We start from the raw sequence: 22,167 nt of genomic DNA on the forward strand, positions 1-22,167 counted from the left end.
ATATATATGGCATTTTGATATTAGCATTTGTGAATTAGTTTATTCTCTTTAAAGACACATAATAGGTATTGATAATCTTTACTCAGTCTCAAACATTATTTCAGGAAAACGAAAGCTTATCCCCTATGGAAGATACTGTGTATTAAATAGCTACATATACATTATGGTGTACACATTAGGCACAGGTACACATATACTTGCGCCTATATGCACACACAGTATAAAAACATGTTGACTTCTGAGAATTTGACTTTAAAAAAAAATCACGACTTTCTACCTACAACAGTGGCAGTTTCATAGGGTTAATTTATTATTCTGTGGGGAAAAAAAACATAGCTGACTTTTTCCATAAATAAATTATTTTTTAAAGATTTTTTAAAAAGATCTCTAATTTATTAATTTTACTTATTTTTATGAGGTGCTGAGGATTGAACACAGTGACTCACATGTGCCAGGCAAGTGCTCTGCAGCTGAGCTATAACTCCAGTCCCCACAAATAAATTATTTAAAACTCCTAAGTACAATAAAAAAATGATGTTCATTCATCTGACATTTCTCCTATAATGTGACTCTTTCTAACTTTAATGATTTGTGTGTGTTTGTTTTTGTGGTGTTGGAGGACCTCATGTATGTTGGCAAGCCCTCTACCACTGAGTTACACCCCCAGACAGAGTTGCTGAATTGTTCAGACTGGCCTCAAACTTGTGATCCTCCTGCCTCAGCCTCCTGAGTACCTGAAATAGTATTCACACTTAAAATACAAAGAAATGTTTGCTGTTGCTCTATCAAGGCTCCATTAAGATGTTTTAAAACAAGCCCTTTCTCTTTCCCTCTCCTAGGGCTGTGTCTGTAAAGACAAAGGCCAGTGCTTCTGCGACCCAGCCAAGGGGGAGAAGGTAAAAAATTTACTCTGGCATCTTCTTGTTATAAAGTCATAAAATAATTCATGCTCTTTCCGTGGCAGAGAGATCCTCAGTATGTTGTTCCATTTCCAAAATCCAATTTTAAAGTAATTATATATAAACATTAACCTTAGAAAAGAAAAAGGAAAGAAAAGCCTTCTAGGAAGACTCGAATAACCCGTGTAAATACTGGTCGTTAGAGTGTAACTCTTTGGGTCTGTAAAAACCAAGTAGCAAGTTAGTGGGGAAAGAAAGTTTACAAGAAGCCTCTATAGCATGCACTATTTACAATGTTGCTAAACACAAGAGAAGACATGAAAACAACTTGATTCTCTCACTTTCACATAAAATAAACATTGAAGCCGCAGATTTTTGTCCCGCAGCATTGGTACAAGATCTCCCCCTGGTGGAAGAATTATGCAGCTGCCCTCTAGTGGAGGCCAAAATTCAGCTGAGGGAAGGAGCTCCATTGCAGAATTCAAGAAAAAAAGAATACCGTGAAATCTCATTAGTTCGCTCCATTAACTTGCAATTTGTGATAATTAAGACAGAAGAAGAACTAAAGTTTTTTCTTTGTTTGCAAAATGCTTTCATCTGAGACACTAATTATTTAACAATATTGAAGGGTGACTATGGAAAATAATTTTAAGAAAATATGTTAAAGCTCTTTAGATAAAACAATTCACATAAGTCATATGCTAACTAAAATAATTATTATCATGTATATTTTAAATCATTTTATAATTCACATGTAGTTTTATTTTGCTTCTTTCCCAAAGCTATGAATGTAGTATGTTCACTTTCATGGTGGAACATACCCTCTCTGTGATTCATCATGCATTCAATCATTTACTGAGTCCCAACTATTTACAGCATGCTATTCTAAAATATACGAAAGTGAGTAGTAAGAGGAGTCCAGCACATTTTCTTTTTATTGGCTATGTGAATGCAAATACACTAATGTGAACTAAGCTTGATATTTTTTTTCTCTCTCTCTCCCTTTCCTCTTCTCTCCCTATCTCTTTGCATTTGTGTGACAAAACTGACCAAGTCAATCAGTGTGGCCTTTCCTGTTACAGTAATTCCAGGGTCCATTTCTTTGAGAAGATTTTTGTGGATAAAACCATCTTAGCCACCAGGCCTAAAATCCTTTGAATCACTTTTACTAGTAACTTCTCCCAAATATCTTCTGCCTTCTTCTACAACAAAAATTATTTAGCTCATGTTTGGGGATATGCGGCCCTCGATATCTCACCTGCATCTCCTACTCGATAAAATGCTGAGGCTGCCCTTGAATTTGCAATTCTCCTGTCTCAAACTCCTGAGCTGTTGGTATTACAGGCATGTGTCACCACATCCAACAGTATTCTCCTTTTTAAGCTGTGTAATGATTTTGTGCACTCTCAAAACATTCCTGTGCCTTACCCTCAGCCACTCCATCCCCATCAAACAAAATCCACTAACTTTGATTTTTCTAACCACTTTTCCCTCAGTTGTTGATCCTGTTTCTCTGAATCTTCTCCCTGTACAGCTCCACTATTTGGGAAAAGTAGTTTCTATAAAACCAAGTGCCAGCACCCTCAAGCTTGCAGACAAATGCCAACTGCTAGTAGCTTTCCAGTGACCTATACTCTCACTGCTGGATGCTAATTATTACTTTCTTAAACAAAAACCTGCAAAATTTGTCAAGAAATCACAAAGAAGAGAACATGATGGTCATAGGAGTGTTTGTTGAATAGTTGCTGTTCTACATGTCTCTTGTCTTGTTTTGGTTTTAACAGGGGGAGAAAGGCTTTCCTGGACCCCCTGGTTCTCCTGGCCAGAAAGGATTCCCAGGTCCTGAAGGCTTGCCTGGACCACAGGGACCCAAGGTATGTCATCCTGTAGGCTTGGAAAATTCCCTGTCCACATAACCCTCCTTCGTGCATTCCCCATAGTCTTCCAAGACAGCGAGGATTCCACGGTTTAGACAACAGGTTGATGCTGGTCTCCCATTAGCTGATCCCTTAGAAACTCATCCTATTCAAGACTAGTACAGTGGCATCATGTCTTCAGCTCCCCACTCAACTTCTACTGCACCCCCCACCTTGCATCTGCTGCACCTGCATCTGCCCAACCTTGAGAGATTGTGCTCTTTTCACCTTCCATTCAGGATCTATCCATTCACCCATCTGCATCCTGATCCCTGGGATTCCCACTGGGACCTCATTCCAGGACTCTGCAGCTTGACTTTCCTCTTTATATTCGCTTTTCTCTTTCAATCCTTAAACATGTAAATATTTTACCAAACTGATACAAACCTTCCTCTAGATCTTTTAGGTCCTATGGCCAAAGGATTGTCATCTTCTCCCTGACCTTTCTGTCAAGCTTCTTGAAGGAACAATTAAACAGCAGTCCCCCTGACGCTAACTCCTTAGCCACTCTAATTTGCCTTTTGACCTTTCCCTGAACATATCCCTGCACAAATCACCAATGACCTTCAAACAGCCAGTGCCAATGGGCACCTCTGGGTCTTCATCTGACTGGAACCCCTTTGCTTTGTTTTCAGTGGCATAGATCCCTCTCCTCGTTAGTCTGTCTTTGCTTTTGGAATCCCCCTTTCCCAGGTTCTCCACCTACCTGACCCCCAATCCATTGCTTCCTGGGTTCCTTTTTTCTTTTTAAAACTGGTCCCTTAAGCATCAAGCTCCTAAAAAGAACCGGTTGTGCTTCACATTCATCACATATTTTATCCTAAAGTCTGTGATAAATAAATACCCTGGAGGATTTACTAAATGTATGCATAACCACTAGATCTGTGGACTGTTCTTTCCTGCTGGGAACACTAGCTGGGGACTCTCACACATTCATTCCACCAGCGACTGACTGCGAACTAACTGAAAAGGTGTAAAAGATTATGATAATTAATCTATGAGGAGTCCTTTAAAAATTTGATACTGTAGTAGAATATGTACTAGGATAATGTATAGAGCATTTAAATGACAGTCAAATGCAACATACTGTGTACTGACTCCGTGCCATTTGTTCCCAACTGTGCCTCATTTACTCCTCACATTGACCCCATATGTCATGGCTATGGTGACTCAACAGCTCTTATTAGTGTCTCTGCTTTAGACACAGTACTGAAGTAATTTGTCCTGGGTCACACAAAATCAGGATTTAAACCTGCTTTTATATCACTTTTCTCATATCAAAATAATCCTCCAGCTATCTGAACTCCAGCTGGTGTCCTACAGTTCAGTGATAACACCACACACCAGGAGTTAGAGCAGAATGCATGGGTTAAGGGCTCAATTCCAGACTGCCCCCCCTTCAGATACCAGTCACAAGTGATGGGTCCCTAGGTTGCCCCTACTGCTTTCCACCTTTAATACAGATTGGGGGTTCCCATGACCTGCTCCCCAATTTGCTAATTAGCTATGACAGCTAGTAGAACTCAATAACATATTCATTCACTGGCTTATTGTAAAGGATATGATAAATGNTCCTCCTCCTCCTCCTCCTCCTCCTCCTCTTCTTCTTCTTCTTCTTCTTCTTCTTCTTCTTCTTCATTCCAATTAGTTATACATGATAGCAGAATGCATTTTGACTCATTGTACACAAATGGAGCCCAACTTTTCATTTCTCTGCAGAGTCAGACCATTCATGCAATCATACATGTACACAGGGTAATACTGTACATCTCATTCCACCATGTTTCCCACTCCCATACCTCTTCCCCTCCCCTCACTTCCCTCTGCCAAAGTTCCTCCATTCTTTCCTCCCCCACCCCTGTTATGGATCAGCATCCACATATCAGAGAAAACATTTGGCCTTTGGGATTGACTTATTCACTTAGCACGATATTCTCCAACTCCATCCATTTACCTGAAAATGCCATAATTTCATTCTTCTTTAAGGTTGAGTAGTATTCCATTGTGTATATATACCACAGTTTCTTTATTCGTTCATCTACTGAAGGTCAAGATACTGCATTTCTAATAAACTCCAAGGTAATGGGAATGTCACTGGCCCCAAACCCTTCTTTGAGTAGCAAGGATTTCGGTGAAATTTTATTTTCCATCTCCAATAAACATTTTAGCTCCAATCAAACAAGCAAGCAATTGAACCTTATTAACAATGAAATAATCACAAGAGCAAAACAGCTTGGTATGGGGACCACAAATGTATGGTTTTCTTAGTGCCAATCATTTTCATACAATTTACTTTTTCTTTTCTCACTTGAATCTAGGGTTGTCCAGGACGTCCAGGACTCACTGGTCCCAAAGGTGTAAGGGTTAGTACTCTAACAAGTCCATCCTGATTGTTTGATAGATAATTCTTTTAAAAAGATCAACTCTGCACCATAAAAGTTATACACATGTCAGAAGGGAGTAAGTCCATTGTGTATGGTTCCATAGAGGAAGCTCAGGAACAGGTAAAATCATTCTGTACTGGTTTAAGTCAAAGTAGTGGTCCCCACATCAGGGGCAGGAGTTTACAGATGGGGAAGGGCATAAGGGAACCTTTAGATGGAAATGCTGTTTCTGTTGGGATTGTGATTATTCAAAAGTACACAGTAAGGAAACATCCATCAAGCTATCCACACAAGACAGGAACATTTTATACACTGAATGCAAAATATACTTTAAAGTGTATTCCCCAAAGCCCGAAACAATCTTAACCTCTTTTTAAAAGTTCTATAAATGTCAAATTTACAAATATTTGTTAAATCTTTCTTGTTTTTCTATTCATTTTATCTATTCCCAATGATAGTTGCAGGAAGAGATTATTGCAACGGTAAATAATACGTTAATAGGATGAACATGTTTAAGCTGTTTTTCTTGTCAACCCCTCCTTTTTTCTATGTCTTTAGGGAATAACTGGATTACCAGGATTTTCAGGCCCTCCTGGACTTCCAGTAAGTAATAGGAAAAATATGTGATTGGAAAAATGAAAAATAAGTTTATCTATAATGAAGATGTGAAGACAGTAGCACAAGGAAACAAGTTGTGATACATTTGTCACATGAAGATATGGCACTTTGGAATTTAATAATATACTAGAGGATAGATTTTTTTTCATATGACATGTGTGTGAGTCAGACCATATTCCTAAAATATAAGCAGAATTGAATAGAGTAGATAGAACAGGATGATTCTGCTTAATAGCATAGAATAGTAAAATTTTGTTTAACCTCTATGTCTACTTCTCTATCCTTTTTCCTCCCTTTCTACCAGCTTGAAGTAGCACATTAAGGGACTTTAGTTTATGTAGAAAGAGCTTTTTCTGAAATATCCACGTCACACTTGATACTCTCAATTCTAATTTGTCTGGATGGTTTTGTTTTAACAATGTTGTTTAAATTATATCTAAAAACCAAGATTTAAATTACTACTTAATTGTTTAAACATCCATTTGTATTTAAATTATTTCATATCTTCCCTTGGGTCCTTTACTGGTTTCCCTGGTCTGGGCCTGGTCTCTGAGACCTGCTCTCCTTGCAGGGCCTCCCGGGCCATCCTGGGCCTTTTGGACCTACTGGTTTACCAGGATGCAATGGCTCTAAGGTACGTACTACTCGAATGCACGAAGATTAATAGATGCTCTACTGAGTGAATAAGTCAATGTGACTAGCAAGGAGAGGGAAATAGGCTTCCTGAAACATTCTTCAGTTAGGATCAACAGTGTGGTTTGAACCAGGAGCCTTCCTCTTGCTTTCTCCTGTGCCTTGCTTATCACTTGTGTTGGAAGGAGCTTCTCCTATAAAACAGTAAGACTCAACTGCTGTGTATATTAATGAGGTCATATATGTAAATCAGAAACTAAAGCCTTGACCGCAGCTAATTTTTGAGAAGGAAGGCCTGGGCTTCTCAGGGTTCGTTCACCTCCTTTTGTTCCCTAACTGAGCTCTCTTCTTCCCCAGAATGGTGGCCATGAATGAACTAATTATTAAAGTTTCAAGGAAGCAGCAATTAAAAAGTTCTTGGCACAATTGGACTGCCATTTAGGTACAATTTGACGAACACTAGCTTCTAATCCTGTTTTCAGTTAAGATAATAGTTTTCTGGCCTTCAGCCTCATGACCCAGTAGCCATCAGGAATTCCAGTTGCTTTGCCTAGATTTGTGGCTACAAGGCTAAAAGAGAGAAATAGGGGTATTTATCTGAACAGGCTATTCAAGAACAACTAAGAACAATAACATACTTTTGATATCTTCCAGGGGGAACGAGGATTTCCAGGATTTCCAGGGACACCAGGCTACCCAGGGGTCCCGGTAAGTTTGCGTTTCCAGATGCTCATCACAGGCATAAAGTATGAAGAAAAGCAGTCTATTCCCCAGGGCCATGTGCTCAAATGTGTGAGGATCCAGGAAGCCTGGGGCAGCCAATAATAAATGGCCAGCTAGCAGGGAATGAATGAAGAATGCATTGTGAGTCCAGGTTTGGACTTTCAGTCCAGGTTGAGACATGTAAGAAGGAATGCAAAATGGGCCAATTTGCTCAGAGGGGAGGCCTGGGCCTCTACTTGAGGAGTGAGAATGAGGAGAACAGGGACTTAGAACCAAGATGACTCCAGCAAATAGCGTCTAGGTTAAAAGTAATAAGCCTGTAAGAGGAGGCTCTAGTAATACAGGCAAAGCCTCAGGAGGGGTATAGTGAGGAAGCCCTGGGAAGACATTTCAGTAGGAGGGAGGGGCAAATGGCTGTCTAATATGCTAAGAAATCCAATAAGAAGGGCACTAACATTTGGCAATGGTTTCAGCAATATCAATGCTATAGGGCTGACCTTAGTTAGCAAGGGGGCTTCCATGGCTGAGGGAGCCGGAAGGCAGATCTGGAGATGAGGAATGAGTGGGAGATGAACAAAATGGGGGGTTTGCAGAGGAGATGAAGGAGATACCGGGCAATATTGGGAAAGAGGCAAAAGATAAGGGTTGTTGATTTGTTTAAATGAAGAGACTTGAACATCTTGAAAAGCAGTAGGAAGTAAACGGTGGGAAAGGAGGCCAAACAGCAAAAGGACAAGAAGGAGTGTGTGGGTTTGGTTTGCCCTTTGTGCTTCATATGCTGCTTTTCCCCTAGGGTGCTGCTGGCCCCAAAGGACAAAAGGTAAGGCATTTGTGGACTATTGCTATTGAAAGTCTCTAATTGTACATATGAAAAGGACATATTAAATAATGAGATAGAAGCCATTACAAATTGGATTTCATAATCCAGTCCTTAACTGATTATGAAACTGAAATAATCAGAATATGGTATTTGCTCCTATGGAGCAGCTCCTTCTGGTTCCTGTTATAAACGGGTCTTAAGGATACAGGTTTTATCGCATCCTTTAAGGAAATGGGGTCTAGGAGACGGATCTCTTGTCTGTATCCTGGAAAGCACTTTCACCATTGAAGCAAAAGGACCTCCAGTTATTGTGGAAGAGTTTTGAAAATACAACATTGATTAGGTTTGACGAAATTCCCCATTTTCAAGGGTGCTCCTGCTAAAGGAGAAGACAGAAAACTCAATGGAAGAGGTGACCCCGGGCTGCCAGGACCTCCAGGATCCCAGGTACCCCGCTACAGGGAAATCTCTTGTTCTCAGTGCCGCCCCCCACCAACCCTCCCCATTTCTCTTTTCCTCTATATGTTTTTCTCTTTTAGATATTAGTGTTTATTCTTATTTATATGCCTTCCTCATTTCATTCTAAAGTATTCACCTTATAAGAAACTACACGGTGCTGATATGTTGAGATGGTTTTTTATATGCACCTTTTAATTTCTTCTAGTCTCAGTCCCCCAGGTTTTCCTGAACTTGAGGAGTTTCCAGGAACGGTCATGTTCCGCTTAATTTGTTTTTTGAAATTAAGGCTGGGTTTGTATCACACGTTGAATATCACTTAAAACGGTAGTGATAAATAACTGCCCTCTTCAAAATTTGTATGATACTAAATAAAAGGGGGTCATTTAAATGCAACTTTCTCCCTTTGTAGTTTGCTTTACTGAGCTATCTGTAGGTGGCCTGAGAGAAATCCAGAGTGGGCACAGTGACTTGGCTCTGTTTGGGGCTGTGTGTGCTTTACCTTGTGATTCAAAACACCTCCTTTGTAAGACACTTAAATCCACAAAAGGGACCTTTTAACATAGTTTAGAATTAAAAGTGGAAACTCTGGGGTGGAGACTGGATAGTTGTCTGAGTGAGTCAGCACCTGAGTTGAGACTGTTGGACTCCTACTTGGTGCAGCAGGCTGGTTGCTGATGAGCTGTGAAGTGGGACCAGAAGCTGAACAACTGCAGTTAGGATCTATGACAGCTGCAGAGAGAAGACAGAGAATACAGGGGCTCTTGCTTTTTGTTTAAGAAACAAGCGTCCAGCTGCTAAAGACAGGAAATCCCTTAGGAGGGAACAGAAGTAGTCTGGGACATGAGTGCATCCTTTAAATGTGTACTGAGGGACATCGCTGTTCTAGTCCTTGTGATAGCACTAAAGACAGTACATTCATTTATACAAGAAATATTTATTAGATGCCAATTATGCAGCAGGAACTATTTTCCAACTCTGGGGATACAGCAGGGCACAAATCAGTCAAAAAATAGTTTCAAAAAAAATCCTCACTCTCCTGGAGATTACATTCTAGTGGGGAAACAGAAAAAAAAAATTTAGATTAAGGGCTCTATGGAGTGTGAGGCAGTAATGACCTCTAAGGAGAGGAATAATGCAGGGAATGCGGGTAGGAAGTGCATGGGCCAGAAAATGGGTTTGGATTTGGAGAGGCGGAGAGGCTTTATAGGAAGCCAACTTCATGAAGAGAAGGGAGAGGAGAGAGTCACACAGACACCTGGGGAAGAGGATTCCAGGCAGAGGGGGCACAGAGGAAGGCCCTGAGGGAGGAACGTGGTTGGCCAAAAGTGGGGGGAGCAGGGAGAAGGAGAGAGGTGAAGGGAAAAGCAAACTTTTAAAAACTTTTAAAACCAAGTAACCGTTCTGCTCATTTTCCTGAAAACAGTAGCATCAGTATGGTCCTGGCAGCTGGCCACACATGACGACATGCTTTTGGGCATTTATTGTCATTAATAAATGCCTTTGAAGGGAGGCATTATACCCTTCTGATCTTCTTAAAATAGTTTGATACGTTTAACTACTGGACTTTGTGCTTAGGTGAGAAGTGCATTTGAACTCTCCCTGTCTCTTATTTTCAAGGGTTTGCCAGGCCCCCCAGGTTTTCCAGGACCTATGGGCCCACCTGGCCCTCCAGGATTCCTTGTGAGTACAGCCACCATTGCTATAGACTCAGCAAAACGTTTTAGGGAGTTTTCTGACTTGAGTGTGTTTCCTGTTATAATTTTAATTTGTGGAATTTTCTAGGGCTTTCCAGGAGCTACAGGACCTGTAGGGCCTAAGGTAAGTCACCGTTTGGGTGTTGTATCAGTCAGAACACCCTAACTGACCCAAAAGCCAAAGCTGCCTATTCAAGAGGGTCTCTGTTAGCCCCTCTCTGGAACTCAGATTCCCAGCAGGGAAGGGGATGAGGCTAGGTTCTTACCTCTCTTCCCTGTACTTCAGCAATTTGATCCCTGATGTGGTTTTGATCTAAGAAGCTTCCTATGGGGGAAAAAGGCAAGAATTCCTAATCCACAGGCTTTCCCTTTCTGATAATCCTGCTGGTTGCCCCACACTTCATCCTCTATGTTTGGCAGTGAACTTCTTTGCAACCCTCCCTGAGCTTATGCTAATAAGTAGAAGATGACTATTTATAATGGTCATTTGGCTGGTTATTTTATGTGTTTCTATTAAAAAGACAATTATTTGTTTAAGGATTGTTTTATTTTATTATATTTAAAGATTATTTATTGCCCAGCCACAAACTGGGTAATTTATTTAACAAAGAAATTTATTTCTTACATTTATTTTTTCCAGTTCTGGAAACTTGAAAGTCCAGCTTGAGGGGCTGCATCTAGTATAGGCCTTCCTGCTGGTGGAGACCCCCTGCAGAGTCCCAAAGCAGTACAGGGACTAACCAAAGAGGACTTGCTTTTATAATAAAGCCATTCACAGGATAACTCACTACTCCATTAATCCACAATAGTCCTGATCCACCACTTAATGCCTTGCAGTAGGGATTAAATTTCAACATAAATTGTTGTGAGGATTTAGATCCAGCAGCCATCCGTAGTGGTGATATTAGGCTGGTCTCTGTCATTATATTACTAGTGAAGTCAGGTAGTTTGAATTCCATCTTTAGCTTCTCTATTTTCAATTTCAGAATCCTGAAATCCGGCTATGCATACCTCTTATTTTTAGAATAAGAAAACTGGGGCATCAGGAAGTTCAGCAGCCAGCTAAGGAAGTTAACTAACCAGGAAGTTAGGTGGCCAACCAGTGGGATCAAAAACACCTAGTGTCTGAGCCAGAAAAAAGTCATCTGTGCTGGGTTCTTTCCCCTCCTCACACCATCGGACACCACCTATTGTCATCATCCTACATGCTGAGTAAATCTCTTAAGCTTTCTGCTCTTCAAGGTTTCCACCTTTATAGGAAGAAGTAGCTAAAATAACTTTCATAATTCTAAAATGAAGATTAAAATATAAATGTTCAGTTGCAAATATTGGAACTTTAATGAGATTAGGCTATTCCTATTTATTTACGGTACTGGTGATTGAACCCAGAGGCACTTAATCCCTGAGCCACATCCCCATCCCCTTTTTATATTTTACAGAGACAGGGTCTTGCTAAATTGCTTAGGGATTGCTAAATTGCTGAGTCTGGCCTTGAACTTGCAATCTTCCTGCCTCAGCTTCCTGAACTGCTGGGTTTACAGGAGTGTACCATGGTACCCAACCTTATTTATTTTTTAAATGTAATTTTATTTTGTGTTTTCTTACAGGGTCACATGGGTGATAACGTGATAGGACAAAAAGGAGAAAAGGTACTTTAAATAAATGACTTCTTAATGGGTAAGATCCTTTAAGGTCCTTGGTATATTAGCCTTTACAGTTTATTCACTGGCCAAGTTGAAATTCATGTGATTTCACTGCTCTGTCTTCTTGCATAAGAGCTAAAACTAATCTTTTAAATACAGTCAAGTTGAAAGGTTGATGATGTTGTTTGGTTTTCATTCTGGGGTGTTTTTGCCTTTAGGGTGTGAAAGGATTAACAGGCCCCCCTGGCCCACCAGGAACAGTTATTGTGACACTAACTGGTCCAGACAACAGAACGGTAATGTTGCAATTGTATGGTTGGGGTTTTCTGAGACCCCTTACCTCCCTTAGGAGCTCTGTGTCTAACCCAGCTCAGCCCAGCCCCTCAGCAGTCTGCACCTGTAGGTTTTCTTCATCTCCCAGCCTTCACTAATCAATCCAGAAATGTTAGATGGGGAAGACCTGAGGCAAGGGCCCCCCAGGCTCTTGGAGTCTGAGCTGAAATTGGATCTTTTCACCCTTGCTTCTCCGTCCCCTCTCACTGTCTGTCACACAGTGTGTGGATCTCATCCAACTGGATGGCAATGACCTAAAGACGGAGGTGAGGGGTACCATAATCAAATGGGATATTTTTAACTCCGCCATTGTAACCCCGAGGGCATTGCAGCCCCCATTCCCCACCAGGAATACTATGTTCCTGTTATTTTGACAATAACATTGGCTTTTTGCTCCCCCAGTGGAGTGAGTGAAAGACCAGGATTTGAGCTACACTGAATGCTTAGAAAAAGTGAATCTGCATTATAATATACCAGTCTACACACTATGTGACCCAGGATGTCTGGAAGTGAGGATGAGAAATGAGAGGGAAGCTAATAAATTTATGGATTAGCTAAGAAATAAACACAAACCATCCTTCTCTTTGAAACTTATTAATTGCTTGAGGTATCTGCTTCACTAAGCTATAATTCACATAACATGCATACATTTTTAAGTATGTAGTTCACAGGTTTTAGTTATAACTAATCTTTAACAGCTTTATAGAATTCACATGACTTAAAAGTCACTCGTTTAGTTTATAATTCACTGGTTCCTCACTGAATGGAAAAATTAGAAAAATAAAATTTCCCTGAGGAAAAATAACTGAGCTTCTTAGAGCTAATCAGCAAAAAGAAAATTAATGAAGGCTAAAATTTCATTGTCTCATAAATGATAGGAAAAATTACGTTTATAAAGCCAAGATTTGGAAAATTTAACCCTGGAAAAACAATTGGGGTTGAAAAATAAAAAGAGTGCCCTTCAGAGAAGAATTAGGCAAAATATATTATAGTCAGAAAACGTGATTATAGCTCAAACAAACCTGGTTACTGAATCAGATCATATTATATCACTGACAGAAAACCATTGATCCCAATGAAAATAATTTTAGTATATTAGAAATGAAAGTAAAATACATTAATAATGATCTGATTGTGCTTATAGGAAGCAGATTCAGAAATTCAGTTAGTTTATATATCTTGATCCAAAGACACTTTCTTTTTTAAAGAAAGTCTGCATATAATTTTAGAGGGATCTCATGCATAACGTTTGAAATGGGAGAGACAGAAAGAACTACTATGTTGTGTCAACATGAGGCCCACTAGTAGTTTGTAAACCAGTTTATTGAACAGAGAGTGAACTTTTTCCAAGTGTAATCAGTATGACCTTATTTGATTGGTTGGTTTTTAATGATCTTGAATTGTTTTTGTGGCAGGACCTCAAGGGGGAGAAGGGAGACAAGGGAGCCATGGGAGAATCTGGACCTCCTGGACCCCCAGTAGGTCACTCTAATCACACTGTTCCTCAGATACATAGACTTGAACCTTAGGATGTATTTTGATGCATGTTCTACCTTTAAATATTAATATTACCTGAAACACAGACTCTTGAACTCATAGATCATGAAAATACTAAAATTATTTTATGTCCATTCCTAGCTGAAATACTTGCACTGTTTTTACATGCATGACTTGTCTTTAGCATCTGCTTTTTAGCATCTGTTTTAAAAATACTTATAAATATTTCTCTTTTGGATGACTTATTTTTAAATATGGCTAAATAATCAGAAGTGACCAATTAATAAAAAATAAATAAATACAATCAATGTAAGTGAGAAATCAATAATATATAAAACTTGACATAACTCTAATTCATACAGGGACCACCTGGAGAATCATATGGATCTGCAAAAGGTGCTCCTGGAGAACCTGGCCCACAGGTAAACTAGGAAATTCAGTATCGTATGTTGCTTATATTAGTCAGAACTCAGGAATCTTGAGGTTGCAACAATGAGATGCCCAACTCCAACTAGCAGATGTTAAAAAAAAATTTTTTTTTAAAGGTTTGGAAAGTGGAATTTTTTGTTCAACTATCTGAGAAGTTCAAGACTAAAACTGGCTTCAAAGACTTTAGAGCCTGAAACAATAAGAGCAGGATTCTCTGCCTCACTTCTGTCTGCCTATCAGCTTCGTGCTGTCCTTTGGCAGATGATCTTCCATGTAAGGGGACAAAGAGTGAAGCCACTTCAGACTCATGGCACTTTAGGCCAGCAGACAACTTCCAAGTAAGGACACCTAAGGAGAGAATCTTTCTCCCTGTGTCTGTAGAGGATGTCCCAGAGAATTAATCTGATTGGCCTGCTCAGGTCATGTGTCTCACTTTGTAACAATAACTCGCCATTGAAAAAGTTCTATGATTGGCCAGGTCAGTGGGACTGTAAGCTTCTGTGATTGGCAGCCCTATCAGAACCACCTTGAGGGAGGGAAGAGTAGCTCTCCAAAGGAAATGGGGTATAATGTGCCCAGAAGTGGGATGATAGGAAGACAATCAACAGGAACCTATTTCACCACCTGGCTCCATTTTGGAAAGATTTAAACACATATATTATACAAAGCCTATTAAAATTATACATTGAGAAAATGTGCCTTTTTTCCCTAAAAAAAATTTAGTCAATATGATTTTTAATTTTGTCAGAAAGGGTCTGACAGAATTAAATTGGACATTAGAATAAATATCATTTGTGTATATATATGTATATATGTATCCATAATAGTTAATCCAAAAGCCATGTCTATTTAGTTAGCACAATATACATTTTATATACCTTTAAATATAGGCATATCTGGGGTTTAGGAAATACCAATGTTTGATATTAATAAATTGACTGTGAACATCTTCCTCAGTCTAGGTTTCCTTTTTCACTTCTGCTAAGTGCTTTCTTGATTTTTCCTTCCAAATTTAAGATGGACAGCATCAACTCTAGTTTAAGCATAGCTGTACTTTCCTCTTTTCCTTCCTTTGACTAATTCTCCAGACTGACTGGCTTCTGCCTTGGTAAGGAAGAGTCAATGCTGTCTTTGTGGTTAACAGTTTTTCCTTATAAAGCCTAGGTAAGAAACCTCACTCAGGCTTTCTTGCATGAGATCAAGAGTAAATGATTGTATCATTTAAGCATTCCATGTTTATTCCAGTTACACATTTATTAACGAATATGTTTTTGTTTTAGGGAAAACCTGGAAAAGGTGGTACCCCTGGCTTCCCTGGCACTGAGGTAAAGACATGACTGTCCATTGATGTAGGGGAAAATGTCAGTCCTACCACCAGATGAAGAAGGACTTTGGGGAGTTACTATATAGTTATGGATGAACAAACAGCTTATTGCTTTAAAAACTACATTTGAGAATCATAATTTTATGTCTTTATGCAAATTATAAAAGTTACCTGAGCACATTATTTAACATGAACAAACCTAGAAGACATGACAGATGAAATTAGCCAGACACAGAAAGACAAATAGCACATGAGCACACTCATAAAGAAGTTTATCAGGTGTAGCTCACCTAGCAGGCAAGAGGCCCTGGGTTCATTCCCAGCACACACACAAAAAATGCTAACCTCATATAAGTAGAGCCTAGAATAATGGTTATCAGAGGCTAAAGAGGGAGGTGAAGAGGCAAGAAGAGAGAGGTAGGTCAAGAGGTATAAAGTTAGATAAGAGAAATGAGTTTTGTGATCAATTGCACAATAGGGTGACTGTGGTTAACAATAATATAAATTTCAAAATAGCTAGAAGAGAGGATATTAAATACTTTACTATAAAGAAATGATAAAAGATTGAGGTGATGTATATGCTAATGAGCCTGATTTGATCATTACAAAAGTACAGTGTGATAGATACAATCAGTGTATTGTATAATTATGCACCCCATAGATTTGTGCAACTATTAGGTGTCAGTTTAAAAGATAAATTGAAAGAAAATTTAAATAAGTTCAGACTGCTCCTGCTTCACAAAGATGCAATTGATTTCTGTCTGATGACCCTTTTCCTTTTGCTCTTTTCTTTAGGGAGCCAAAGGCAACAGGGGCTTCCCTGGGTTAATGGGTGAAGATGGCATTAAGGTAATCCCCACCCTAACAGCCTATTTTCAGGCATTTTAAATTGATTTGGTATTGCCAACCTTCCTGGGAATAAGGAATCTCAGTCACAGATGTCATTGAAATACCTTAACATATTTATTAAAAAGAAACTTTACATAAACCTTTGAAGGGTTTATTTTCCAAAGGGAAAATATTAAATTTGTTCTGTGTAGTAGAAGCTGGTCTGGCTTAAGACCCACTATCAAGATTTCAGCTCCCCATGAGAAAGTGGTTGGAAAAGGCTTATAATGGCAGGAGGTGTCTGGTCATTTGAGGTCAAGTGTAGGGTGGATCTCTGCCTCTCACCCTGGTTCATGGATTGCTGAAAGGTCACAATTAGTTGTGATTGCACACCACATCATTTGTTCATGACAACACATTGCAAACATTTTCAAATAAATTTCTATATGTAGGTATATGTGCAAATTCTTATCCTTTATTAATATCATTCCTAGTAGAATTCTTAGTGAAACAAAAGGGGTTGGTCTCAGCTGAGCCACTAGAGATTGCATACAGGCCATGGCCTGGTGGTCATGCGCCTTTAATCTGAGCCAGAACATGCATGTGCAAAGCCTGTGAACATCCAGGAAAGGTAGTTGAGTAGAAGCCTGGAGAACCAACAGATCCAGTAACAACCACTTCTTCATGGCCTTATAGATGGAATTCCTGACTCAGATACAGGCTTTCCATGAACATAAAGACAATCTTCCTTTAACTTTAATTTGGATTGTAGATTGTACCTAAATAACACTAATTTTTAATTTTATTGTCCAGCTGTGCATTTTGCTTTTCAACTGTACCAAATACATAAATGCTTTTGATTTACATATTCATAATCTGTAACTGTCTTTCAATGTAGGGATGGAAAGGGGACATCGGCCCCCCAGGATTTCGCGGTCCAGTAAGTGTAACTAATGCTGATACCAGTGTCATCTTGGATGAAGTTCTTCAAACTACTGAGGAAGTTTCGAGTCAATGTCTCTCATCATTCCCTATAATAGACATGATAGCATTTGCCATTTTATCAAATGAGGGCTAAAAATAGCTGTCAGCATTATTTGTCCATTTTCAATGCATAAGTATTTCTATTTGGTACCTGGGGTGCACTAGAATGCCTATTGGGCTCTGGAGAGGAAAAGCCTGGTGTAGTCAGGCTTGGCCCAAGGTGATCCTGCACCCTCTTAGCAAAGTAAGAGGGCTGCTGCCATGGACAGCTGGTGCATAGGACAAGGACACCAGTTCCTTCTTACCCCCACCCAGGCCAGTTATGACAACTCTTGTGCTTTCAGGTAGCAGAAGCCCAGCCATCAGTTTGATGCAGGGTCAACAAAAGCTGGTCATCCCAATGGGGGGGTCCAATGCAGCTTACAGCACTCCCCTCCCCAGCGCAGTCAAGGTTTTGATATCTGTCAGCTCCTGACTGTAGATAGGCCACATTCTATATTCTAGGACTTCGCAGCTTCAAGAGACACAGGCTCTGAGTTCTGGCATTTATTCATCTCATGCCTCAAAAGCCTGTGTCTCACATTTAGGGTGCTGAGCAGAGCTGCTATCTCTGATTGGATATGTGGGGGTGGAACAGGTATTTTCTTGTTAGAAATGCCGTCAGATCCCCAAGCTAAGTAAGTTAGCTCAGTAACTGAAGATCGCTACAAAGGATGTTCACTTTTATACTAAAGCAAATGATTGAGATACAAGTAGTCCCTAAATACTTCTAAGGAGCTTCCAGGAAGATTAAATAGACTAATTCATGAAAGTACATAGCAATGTCCAACACCAAGCAAGTGCATTATGTGTTTTATAGAGATTATTATATTATTATTATTATAATATTTTTGTGATTTTTGTACACATTTCTTACCCAGAGGTTCTTGTTACCTTATTGTTACACAAGTCAATAAAGTAATTGGCTCAGGCAGCATATGAGAAACAAAACAGAGAGTTCTACATATACATACATATATTCTTCTCTTTTTTCCTTCAAAATAAATGAAAAATAAATTAATTCTATGCACAATCTACTTGCCATTGAACTTCAGAGGGATTCTTAGCATTCCCAGCTTACTGGTGTTTTGTTATGCTCAACCCTAACATAATTCTGTTTGCAGCTTCTATTAACGTCAAAAGAAGGTCTGTTTAGGGAATAAATGGTTAAGGAGGACAGCTGGAGGCCCACTGGGCATATAAAAAGTAATGTCCCTTGGTTCTTGCTGGTCAATGCTGTCCTGGAATTTAAAGAATCAATATACATATATTTGTGGATGTGTGGGTTTCCCCATGCTTTGAAATAAAGTGAGTCCATCAGGACCAGCATTTTAAAGCAGTAAAATAGAAAAACAAAACCAAACAACCAAAAAACAACAACTCAGAGTTGATCCTTTGTCATAGTGGTAAGTCACTATTTTGTAAAATTTAAATATCTATTCCTATACATGTGAATATGTATATGTATGTATATACATGGATCACATAATAAAATATATTTCTAATTGAAAGCCCATGAAAAATTATGAAACCAAAAGAAGCCAAATTTCTCTTTAAAGTTGTCCACCTACCTGTGTATGACCACCAAACTCTGGCTAACATATAAACATGGGAATTCACAAAATTAAGGAAAGTACATTTTAGCCCAAATGAGGAAGTTGAAGCAATTTTGCATTTGGTGAGCAATTCATAAATAGCTATCCTTTCTTTTTATTCATTTCCTTTTCCTTTAAGACAGAATATTATGATGCATACCAGGAAAAGGGAGATGAAGGAATCCCAGGCCCTCCAGGACCCAAAGGAGCACATGGCCCACAGGGTGAGGATACATTTCTTCCTAAAACCTCTGCTTTGTTTTTTCTTTCATCCAAAGTAACTAATACCACACACTCACAGAGCTAGGATTTTGAGGGTAGGGAAAGAAAAAAGAAAGCACCTAATTTTGACTAATGGTGGTATTTTTTTCTTTCAATTTTCTTTTTTTTTTTCATGAACACTTTGTAAGTGGTATGCCATAGAAACTAATTAAATTATCTTTGTATAGCACAGCATGAAATTCAAGTTGTCAAGAAGACACTAACATGGCCAGAAAACAAGAAGAGGGAGTGTAAGAAATCAGTAATCTCACTGTGATTGCAAAAGAGAAAAGAGCTGTAACTTGAGAAAATCCATAAAAGCAGGGGACTGACGTCCTAGTTTCCTAGCTCTGCAACTAGACATCATGAACTTAAGGTTTGCATGTATGCTATCACTTTTCATAGATCTGAAAGTTCTATGAAAAGTTCTCAGGCAGGTGCTCTTATCACTGGCTACATATTAGCATCCCTGGGAACTTCTAACTAATGACCTTGTCAAGGTCCCCCTCCCTGGGATTCTGATTTTATTTTCTGCAGGAGAGTCCTGAACACTGGTAGATTATAAAAACTCCCCCCAATTATTCTAATGTACAGCCAGAATTGAGAACTACTTATCTAGGTAAATTATTGATATAAAGAAGATTTCAAAGGAGAATTTTACTTAGAAAAATAAAATGGCAGATAAATATACACATTATGGACAGCTAGAAGCAGTCTGAGATAGAGGAAGAAACCAAACTGCAGATCCTTACAGATCCCAGTGATGTTTAGTTTTCTTACATCTGAACTCCCAACAAAGTACAAAACTCACAGCAGGTTCTTAGCAAGTCTCTGCTGAATTATGTGAAAACAACCAGATGGCATCATTTACTTTTGAATTTTAGACACCTAAAAATAGTTATCTGGCTCCAGTTTGTCTAAATAAGTGATATTTCTAATATTTATCCATATGAGAGCAGGGAAGAAGTATGAAAAACTCTTTGTTACTATGATTATAGTATCACCCAAGATTTCAACTTTTACATCTTTATGAGTAATTAATTAATGTTTTGTCTTTCCAGGTCCCAGTGGTCCCCCTGGAGTTCCTGGAAGTCCTGGTATGTCCTATTTCTTGGAATACAAACAGAAATGCTATTAAAAAAGAAAATACATAGGTCTCTTTTAAGTTTGCGTGATTTATGTAAACCAATGTTCTATTAATCAATCTAAATGTGTTTCTAGCTTCTTAATTTTTATCTTTGTGGTCCAGAATAGAATAGAGAACAGAAGGTGATACAATTTGATACAGAAGTGCTCTTTTTTACTTCTCAGTGGTTTTAACCAAGTATAAGGGTCTCATTGTCAAGGAATTTTCACAGTAACTTTGGGATATGAGCAGGGACCTTCAAACTCAGAAGAGGCACAGAAGCAGAAAACAATGTTATTAAAATGAGTTTGGTTGGAAAATGGCAGCTTTCATTATGTATCAGGTTATACTTTTTCTGTAACATTTTAAATTTTAATCTGTTAGTTATTTGAGTGTTTCTCTTTTGGAAAAGAAAACTAAGATCAGGGATGGTTCTAAAAGGGCCCATCAATTATAATTATAATTGTACTGTATTGTTTTTAAAGAAACAAATCTGAGAAAAAGGAACAGGGACTTGATAAACCAGAGTAGTGGGTGCCCTGACATCGATTATATATTTCTCTATACAATGCTTTATATTAAACTGTTCTATATTTAATTCATTTAATAACGAATTAAAATGAATCAGATTGCAGAATGAAATGCTTAATATAATATCACCATAGGAAACAGAGACATCGTGGGTAGATATGTGTGTACCTGTAATGTATCCCTGCCTGGAAAAGCATGCTTCAAACTATTAACAGTGGGTATATCTTGAAATTGGAATAGGCAAATGGATATTTTGGAGGCCTGATCAAAGATCGAGGAAGATCCCTTTCTCCCTACCAGGACCCTGAGTAATGAACAGGCTCCTTTAAAAAGCCAGTGAGTGGGAAATTATAAAGCTCTGAAACTGACCTCAGAAGGATTCTCCTTCATGCTCATGTAATAAAGAATGACCAGATATGACCATGACTGTGTCCTCGGCCCTTAGGTGGTGACATTTCTCCTCCTAACAGCTCAACTCTTTGCAAGGCAAAGATTTGAGACTGTCCCCTCCTTATATGTTGATGTTTTAGGATTAGGGTGGGATTTGCACCAACTGGCTCAGTTCCCTACCCTGAGCCTCTTTTATGCCCAAGACAACAGGCAGGATTGAAATCCAATTACAACTTTCTTTCCTTTCATTTGGGGCACTGAAAGTAGGTATTTCCTTATCTCTAATTAAAAAAAAAAAAATCTACAAAATAGCACCAATGGGAGAAGTTCTCTTGAGTACTTATAAATGAAAAGTTTGCAGTGCTTCCCAAACTCTGTTTCAGTCCTTGTAATAAATGACACATCTTATCTCCCTGAAATGGAGAGTTCTGAACTTTGCCACACTGTAATCTAATTTAATAAAACCAAAGAAGATGGAAGTAAGGATATTCACCTTTTATTTTATATACTTTATATATCTCATAATTATGCAACTCTCGTAAATAAGAATATATCACTTATTTTTCATTTGGAAAATAAATATATATTAACTAGGGAAAGTATTTAAAATAAAACAACTGATTATTTTCTCCAAGGATCATCAAGTCCTGGCCTCAGAGGAGCCCCCGGGTGGCCTGGCTTGAAAGGAATCAAAGGGGAGCGAGGACCTCCAGGAAAGAACACTGTGGGCCTGCCTGGGTCCCCTGGCTGTCCTGGTTCACCAGGCCCTGCAGGGCCACCAGGACCTCCAGGACCTCCAGGTAAAGATACACAATGTCCATTGCCCCTGAAAGCAGTTTGCAAATCGGGGGCAGTAAGCTCCATACTGCTTGGCCATTAGTCCGTGGGAGTTTTTCTGAGTGACCTTTGCAGTGGCATTTCATTTTAGTAACGATCTGTGAAAGAAACTATGGGCGAATGATGACTTTGCAAGGTCTTCCCAGGAGGGAGCAGGGACAAGCGGGGAGAAGCAGAGAAGGAGAACTGGTTATCACAGTGGCC

General features: G+C 39.1%; 1 protein-coding gene across 7 annotated transcripts in view; it reads left to right on the forward strand.

Moving 5' to 3' along the window:
* Positions 1 to 22,167, forward strand: part of Col4a3 (collagen type IV alpha 3 chain) — a 135,255-nt gene that overhangs the window by 69,907 nt on the left and 43,181 nt on the right. For 6 of the 7 annotated variants that reach the window (XR_007349515.1, XM_048808633.1, XM_048808637.1 and 3 more), the window contains exons 2-21: positions 840 to 896; positions 2,684 to 2,773; positions 5,134 to 5,178; positions 5,758 to 5,802; positions 6,389 to 6,451; positions 7,105 to 7,158; positions 7,967 to 7,993; positions 8,363 to 8,440; positions 10,070 to 10,132; positions 10,235 to 10,270; positions 11,754 to 11,795; positions 12,008 to 12,085; positions 13,538 to 13,600; positions 13,982 to 14,041; positions 15,329 to 15,373; positions 16,168 to 16,221; positions 17,099 to 17,140; positions 18,958 to 19,042; positions 20,141 to 20,176; positions 21,762 to 21,926. Coding sequence is in view for 6 of the 7 variants with exons in the window: in XM_048808633.1 (XP_048664590.1) it covers positions 840 to 896; positions 2,684 to 2,773; positions 5,134 to 5,178; positions 5,758 to 5,802; positions 6,389 to 6,451; positions 7,105 to 7,158; positions 7,967 to 7,993; positions 8,363 to 8,440; positions 10,070 to 10,132; positions 10,235 to 10,270; positions 11,754 to 11,795; positions 12,008 to 12,085; positions 13,538 to 13,600; positions 13,982 to 14,041; positions 15,329 to 15,373; positions 16,168 to 16,221; positions 17,099 to 17,140; positions 18,958 to 19,042; positions 20,141 to 20,176; positions 21,762 to 21,926 (1,228 nt within the window). In the remaining variant the exon portion in view is untranslated. Of the gene's footprint in view, positions 1 to 839; positions 897 to 2,683; positions 2,774 to 5,133; positions 5,179 to 5,757; positions 5,803 to 6,388; positions 6,452 to 7,104; positions 7,159 to 7,966; positions 7,994 to 8,362; positions 8,441 to 10,069; positions 10,133 to 10,234; positions 10,271 to 11,753; positions 11,796 to 12,007; positions 12,086 to 13,537; positions 13,601 to 13,981; positions 14,042 to 15,328; positions 15,374 to 16,167; positions 16,222 to 17,098; positions 17,141 to 18,957; positions 19,043 to 20,140; positions 20,177 to 21,761; positions 21,927 to 22,167 lie in introns of those variants that run through there. The other variant, XM_048808638.1, reaches the window with a different exon arrangement.

Source organism: Marmota marmota, unplaced genomic scaffold (assembly GCF_001458135.2).
Source record: "Marmota marmota marmota unplaced genomic scaffold, marMar, whole genome shotgun sequence".
Classification (NCBI taxonomy): Eukaryota; Metazoa; Chordata; class Mammalia; order Rodentia; family Sciuridae; genus Marmota; species Marmota marmota.